At 31.5% G+C, this 7679-nt stretch overlaps 1 protein-coding gene across 5 annotated transcripts; it reads left to right on the top strand.

Moving 5' to 3' along the window:
- Positions 1–542: 542 nt before the first annotated feature.
- LOC128132260 (uncharacterized) lies at positions 543–1996 on the top strand. 5 transcript variants are annotated; one of them, XM_052768737.1, is made up of 5 exons: positions 543–892; positions 982–1122; positions 1294–1345; positions 1492–1553; positions 1653–1996. In XM_052768737.1, exons 2-5 carry the CDS (start codon positions 1006–1008, stop codon positions 1734–1736), a joined length of 315 nt encoding a protein of 104 aa, XP_052624697.1. In that variant the 5' UTR covers positions 543–892; positions 982–1005; the 3' UTR covers positions 1737–1996. The 5 variants fall into 5 exon arrangements, 1 of the variants encoding a protein (XP_052624697.1); XR_008230499.1 differs by having other exon boundaries at positions 982–1345; positions 1434–1553; XR_008230500.1 differs by having other exon boundaries at positions 545–892; positions 1434–1996.
- Positions 1997–7679: the final 5683 nt, after the last annotated feature.

The following is a 7679-nucleotide window of genomic DNA, read 5'->3' as shown; positions in this document are numbered from 1 at the left end:
CGGGGGTTCAGGGGCAACGCCCTTGGGAGCGGGGTCCCAGTGTGAATAAAACGAAGCGGATAAAACGATGTTTGGTGCCCGAAAAATCGAAAATAAAAATAATTTGTACCAAATCCGTAGTTAATTAGCTACAAAGTTTTTTAATTTCGATTTTTCGGCGACCAAAGGTCGTTTTTCTTCGTTTTTTTCACACTTCTATTAACCGGTCGTATCTTAAATATGTAAGAAAATTTATACAAAAAAAATTAAGACTCGAATAATGAATAATAATAATAATAATAATAATAATAATAATAATAATAATAATAATAATAATAATTATAATTATAATTATAGAAATAATAATAATAATAATAATAGAAATAATAATAATAATAATAAAAACAGAATTGTAAGTGGTCAAAAACTATTGTAGACAAAGAAGGTATGGATGTGACATTCCCGGCCGGTTAGTAGTCCCCTTGGTTCTATCTATGATAGACGCGAGTTCGAGTCCCACCACCCCCTTTTTTGGCAGTTTCGATTTTAGGGTTTCACAAAATCGAAACTTTGGTCCGCCTCCATTTAGCAGGATCCATCGATGAAATTTTTTATTCTCCCGCTTCTCTCTATCTCCTTCCTTGATTCGTTTTTCCTCTTCTCTCTCATTGTTTCCTACTCGCACCTCTCCCTTACACCCCCTCTCGTCTTCGTTTTCATCGTCGGAGTTCCATCTTACCGCCGATGCGGTCAATGTTGTACATAGAGACTGTTTTAGCCCCGGTCATCTCTCTTCGCCATCACCAAATCCGTATATCTTCATCACCGATTCATCGTCCCTCTTTTTAGCTCTGGTCGTTTGCGTTTCGTCGCCGTCATCGGCTTGCCATCGCCATTGTCATCATTGTTTCAAGTAAGATTTTTTTTGGTTTAATTCCAATTAGGTTTTCGTTTTGGGTAGACTTTGTTTTGATTTTGGGTGTGTTTTGATTTTGGGTTCAGTTCGATGCCTTCTTCAAACTATTGATGCATTTTCAAACTCCTCTGTTCCATTTGTTATCAAGGCGACCAAGGTTATTACTCCATGGCTCAATTGCCCTCATCTCTCTCTTTGCACCTTTTCTCGATTTCTTCCCTAAAAAGGTAAACCCTAGTTTTTTTTCATTTCTTTTCTGAAATTACTTCATGTATACAATTTAGATGTTTTAAATTATATTTTAGGTCGAATTTGAGATTTTAGGTTAAATTTTGGTTGAAAATGTTAGATTTGTGGTAAAGTTCAACAGTAATGTTTGGGATTTCCTAATTCAATAGGTTCGGAAAGCTGGTGATCCAGGTAATCACAGTTTTGCAATCTTCCCTACGGGTAAGGAGGTCAATATGACTTTTGAGTTTATTGAGAATCAAATCAATCAATTTTGAGTTAATATTCAACTTTTTTTTATGAGTTTCAGTGATTATCCTACTGTGGCTTCTACATGAGAATGAAGTTTTTGATCTTGTGTATGACAGGTCCGTCAACAGTAATTTTTAGAATTAAACTAGGTTTAGCAGTTGGAAATCAACTTGGTTTGGTAAGAGATGATTCTATATTATATATTTAATTACTTATCTTTTGTTTTTAATGTATATTTGCTTACTTGACCTAGTTGCATAAATGTTTGAGTTTGCAGATCTGTGTATTTGAATTCCAGTTCAAAAGATACAATCCTACACATTGTCACAACAATAAAACAAGAAAGTACGTTTTGTGTTAGGTATATGTTTCTTTATTTTAGTAATGTTTAAATTGTTTTCGGTTTACAAACAAGCTGAAAATGGTGAGCCCAAGTGTTGTGTGTGTTTCCACTTTCTTGATTCCCCTGTTGAAGCAATTCAATATATGGACCATGGAGCTACTAGCTATTTTGGAACAATTGAATTTGTAAACATGTAGTGTTTGTTTTTTTAATTAATTAATATTTACTTTTGTAAGATATTTTGAACAATGGAATGAAATGTGTCAAAGTTGGTATTAGGACGTTTTTTGGTGTATTTTATATGGTATTTGGAACAAATATGAATTGAATGTGGTATATGACAAAAAACAGAAATTTTTTGATTTTATTTTTTTTAAATAAATCGAAGTTAACTACGGAATAGCTAAGGATTTCCGTAGCTATTAGGATCCGTAGCTATTCCGTAGCTATTTGGATCCGTAGCTATTCACTTCCGTAGCTATTTTGTAGGAAATATGTAGCTATTTATTTCCGTAGCTTTTCCGTAGCTATTCCGTAGTTATTCCGTAGCTATAATTTATCCACGAGCCATTATGCTACAGACATTTTTCCGTAGCAATTCCGTAGCTATCCGGTTATAGCTACGGAATAGCTACTGATTGTGTTGTAGCTATTATATCAATTTTCTAGTAGTTTGATTATCATTTAATTACATGGAACTGCTCTTTTGGCATAAACATCTTAAGAGTTAAAATAGAAATTAATTTTCTTTAAATTGTTTCATACAAAATATTTAACAAACAACAATACACGCTTTCAAGTCGTTGACATATCTTAAAATTAAGCAATTTATGATTCAATTTTAGCAAATAAATTTTCAAAACAATATATCATAAATGAGTTTTGTTCACCTGAATGAAAAAATGTCAAATATATTTAATCTTTTTTTTGAACAGCAAGAAGAAAAAATATATTTAATCTGCCAACATGTATTTCATCCCCCGGAGCCATGACATTTATAAATCAATGAATAATAAGTTGTTCATGGATAGTGGAAACATGTGTATAAAATATGAAAACAAATTAAAACGACTTAATAGATCCTATGCTTCACAAAAAATTGCAAGAAACCATGCTCAGTTATGAAGTGGATTTGGTCCACAAGGAACTCGGCGACGTGATACCACATAAGGCAGTTGATTTTCTCCATATGTGAGCTTCGGGTTGACTTTGAAATGACGCTTAAATGTTGAAATAAAGTTCTCTCTTATTCTTTCTTCATCAATCGAGTGATCAACGATATTCCTACAACTTGACTGTTGCACAGATGTTACGAGCAAGATTGTAATCACGAGCAAGACAGCAATTTGAATCTTCATTTTCTGAGGAGAGAAAGAAGAAAGATTGTTAAAGATCTAAAATAAGTGGAATATGGTTTTAGGTAGTTGCAGAGGATTATTAATTTATAGGCAAGTTCTAATTTCACCTATTAATACCGAGTAATTCCAACAAGTATTTTCTTAAACGTTAAAAGAAAATAAAATAAAACAAATTTAGAACAACTGAACGATAAAAAAATTAACCTTAAATTATAAATTAATTCAGTGTAGTAAACAACTAAATGATTGATTTGAAAATTATGGGTGAATCTGCATAAAAGTTATGATACTTATATACGTATCTTGAAAAAGTTATATTGTCAGAAGAAGTAAAAGAAATCAGATATATATAGCATTATACTACATGGGTCTGCATCTATACTCAGATAACGAGCAAAATTTGAAACCTAGCTGTGCTATAAAATACATGATGCTTGGAACATACAGATCAGCCGAGAAGAACCCACAAGAAATGGAATGAAAACTCAAAACGGAAAAACTATAAAGCACTAATATTAATTCTTGAAAGTTAGGCAATAAGAAAGCTTACAATGGCTATGAACAAAAACGTCCGAGGAGATCAGGGTCAGAAAAGAATGATGGAACGAATGAAAAAATTAGATAAATAATGGCTTTATATAGAGTCTTACAAGAAGTCCTAATAATACTCTAAAACCTATAATATATAGTTAGGGAACATCCTAATATAAAACTAACTTGAGAGACAAGCAAAAAATCCATAATATATGGGAATTTCGACTCTCGTAAAACTATTTCAAAAAATACAGCAACAGAACTTGCCTTAATTATCTAATTTAATATTTTTGTAAATATCTCCAGATTATGTGGCATTTTTCCTTAATTTTATATGTACGTATGGTTATTTAGTAAAGTTGTTTTATGTATCGGAAATAGTTAATGTAATGTGGAGTAGTAATTATCTTTTTCATGTTTGACTAAAATAAATGATGTTTCTAATTGGTTGCTATTGTTGTCATCTCATGGAGCTCTTGGGTTAATGACATATTTGCCCTTGGGTGCATTTCGTATTCACTGTTGTTGCTGCGCGCTCTGGATACATCAGAAAACTTTGACGCTTAGACACTTTTCCCTTTGCTTTTCATCCGAAAATTAAATGTGTTGTGATAGAAACAACTGAGGATTGGGGCATGGATTTTGGGGTAAATATGGAAATTAAGAAATACATATATATCTTGTTGTTACTACTGGAAAAGTCATCAACAGCACATTGCTATTTGGTGATTCTCTTTCAAAGTTCAGTGCTATTTCTATGCTTTACTTGGATTCTCATATAAACCTTTTTGTACACAACCAATATGTTTCCTGCTGGCCTTTCATTTTTAAATATAATTCTTCACAGTCGTTTAAAAAAAAAAGCTAATCATGTTTTGATATTTTTACCAATCTATAAAAAATATATTTTTGGGTGAATTACAATATGGTCTCTCTATTATATCATAGGTTCTAGTTCAAAGGGAATATATTTGCAGAAAAAACACCCTTATGCATGTTGGGTTTCATTATGTTTTGGTATTGTGCAAAATGAAATAACTAATTTCCTTTTAGATATTCTTTTTTTATAAACTTTTTGGTTAATTTAATACTTATATAATTATAAAATAAGAATATGCCCTCCCCCCATCCATACATACATTCACCATGTAGCCCCCTCCCTCCGGCACCTCTTCCAACTACCAACCATCGCCATGACCTTTCTCACGTGATCTTAGACTGAAACCCAATCTCGCGCGATCACTTAAAGCACTCACAACCCCGACCTTCTATCTTCTCCATGTTCTTGTTTTCATACTAACATTAATATATGGTTCGCCTTCCCATGGATAAACAACCACAAAATTCATACAAAGGTAACCCAATTTTTAAAGCACGTCTCTCTCCATCAACAAGAAGTTCTATAAGTTCAATTAGTTATTAATTTTGGGGAAAATATTAGTTGTTAAGGGCATCCACAATGTAATGAACTTCATCAAGTTCAATGGATTGCTACGTCATCTTTCAACAATTTAAACAACTCTATCTTTTTTTCCTACAATACATTGAACTTAATAGAATGTTACAAAATGTAATTTATAGTAAATATTTAAGAATTAAAATTTTTCTTTTTTCTTATTGAAAAGTTCAATAGTCATTGAACTTCAAATTCATTGAATGTCAATGTGACATCTTATAATTGTAGAATTTGATCCATTGAATGAAACAAAGACTTACCACCTCATTTAACTCTCCTATTGAACTCATCATTATAGATGTGCTAAGTTTTAACGAAAACATCCTAGCAAATTTATACCCTAAAATGTTTTACAATGTTTGGTTAATTAAGTTCCCCGCATCTCCACTAACCAACTAGGATTTATACTTACCTCCTAATATCATTTTGTATTTATTTATCTGATTGTGTCTTAATTTGTATATCCTTTAAATTCTAGAAATTTAATAACAAATTGTAAAGAGTAAAAAAAAACATCATCAAAACAAGTGATAAAATACACCCTGATTTGATCATACTAAAATAAGATTAGAAAAACTCGTATTTTTAGATATTTAGCTAGGCCAGTATAACTATCCTATCGACTAAAAGGTCTTTGGTCTATCGGTATGAAAAATTAATGAATATATATCAAATGTTGAAGGTTCAGGTCTTGTTGAAAATTGAAATAATTATAATATGTATTAAAAAACACGAGGAACAAAAAAACTCACGCCCATGGATTGAAAAATAAAAGTTTTGATTCTCATTGTTATAAGCTAATAATTAGCCTCCCTTATAGAAAATAATCACAGCTCAAGTTCCATCATTTTGATCACGATTTGAACTAACAAGTTTCTGTGGTATCTACACCCCTTCCAAATAATCGTTTGTAAAGAAAAATGTCTAACGAATCATGCAAATTAGTTTTCTGGGTACGTGGGCTCAACCAAACTACAAAACACATGCATGCCTACAGGGTTTAATGATAAAACATGAGATGGCTGCATAAATTGTACCTCAAATCGTTGTTGAGTGTGAGCCCAACTTGTGTATATATACTTATATAGCCTACCTTCTTTATGTCTCGACCCAAAGCCGATTCTCCTTATTGCTATGTTGTTTTTTATTTGTAATTCGATGGGACTCCAATGGTATGTATATATATCCCACATAAGGTATACTGCAGAAGAGACTAAACGTATTTTCATTTTTAATAGCAACGGTTACCCCCATGTAATTTGTTTGGTCATAGTTATTAATTTACACACATGTTGATTCAGATTTTTCATTAATCAAATAAAAAAGTAACGACTTTTATAAGATATGATACATTTAAAACTCATTAAATAATATTGACTGTCATCTAATTCCATAAAATTGCACTGTTGGTATAAAGATCTAAACGGTTAAAAATAGTAACTAAATTTCATTAAACTGTTCGATACAAATTATTTAATAAACAAAAGACAATTGCAAAAATGGTACATGTGGTATGCATTTTTTCCAAGGTTGTAAACAACGTTCGACGTTAGCTGGTCGATGGACTGGGGTCAAGGATTAATCGGCTAGGCGGAGATTAATCGAGGACCGTTAATTGCTAATTTGTTGAATTTTAAAAAAATAAATATGACTACTATCATATCAAAGTTTGTAAATACCACTAATATGATAACAAAATAGATTAATATGATTAATACCACTACAACAAATTAGAGTATTACCAGCGACAGGCGTCGTCGCCAAAACTGGGGTTTTTCGCCGCTAAAACATCGACGTTGATGCGTTGTCGCTATTAATCAATAATTTGCCGTTAATGTGTGTTGTCTTCGCAAAAGACTTGTCGCCGCTATTGCTAGGCGTCGCCGGTAAAAACATATCGTCGCCACTAAAGGCGTCGCCGGTATTGGTGTTTTTCTTATATATATATATATATATATATATATATATATATATATATATATATATATATATATATATATATATATATATATATATATATATATATATCACATTAAAATTGAAAAAAAAACCGGTATTATATTAATTAGTCTAATCCTACATCATTCTATTCCAAAATATTAATACAACATCCGTTTAAAATACTCGTTCGATTTAACATATAACAAAATAACGATAATACTATTCTAAAATATTTACACAAACAAAACATAAAAAAAATCCTACAACTATCTACTCGTCATCATCGCTCTCCTTGTTTCCTTCGGTTTCATTTTGTTGTGGTAACGAACGAAACCAATCTTCAAGTGCAGCACTGCATGCCAGATCTTTTAATATTGTTTGAAGCATTTCCAACTACAATTAAAACTATAAGTTGAACTAGCATTACAATATTCTATATACAAAATATACATTCCACATATTGCATATAAAACATTATAGCATTATACTATAACTAACAATTACCAAGTTGTAAAATACCAATATATCAAACTATAACTAAACTAACAATTACCAATATATAATTATCAAACTAACAATTACCAATATTTTAAACCATCACCATCACCATCACCATCACCATCATCATCACCATCACCATCACCACCACCACCACCATCACCATCACCATCA

Source organism: Lactuca sativa, chromosome 2, assembly GCF_002870075.4.
Source record: "Lactuca sativa cultivar Salinas chromosome 2, Lsat_Salinas_v11, whole genome shotgun sequence".
Lineage (NCBI taxonomy): Eukaryota > Viridiplantae > Streptophyta > Magnoliopsida > Asterales > Asteraceae > Lactuca > Lactuca sativa.
The sequence above is the reverse complement of the archived record's forward strand: the minus strand, read 5'-3'. Positions and strand labels throughout refer to the sequence as shown.

Excerpts from the sequence above, each read along its gene's own strand:
- LOC128132260 (XM_052768737.1), top strand. The coding sequence starts at position 1,006 with ATGCATTTTCAAACTCCTCTGTTCCATTTGTTATCAAGGCGACCAAGG. Across the intron at positions 1,346-1,491 it reads TTTTGCAATCTTCCCTACGG|GTCCGTCAACAGTAATTTTT; the intron begins GTAAGGAGGTCA and ends TGTGTATGACAG. Across the intron at positions 1,554-1,652 it reads TTGGAAATCAACTTGGTTTG|ATCTGTGTATTTGAATTCCA; the intron begins GTAAGAGATGAT and ends TTGAGTTTGCAG.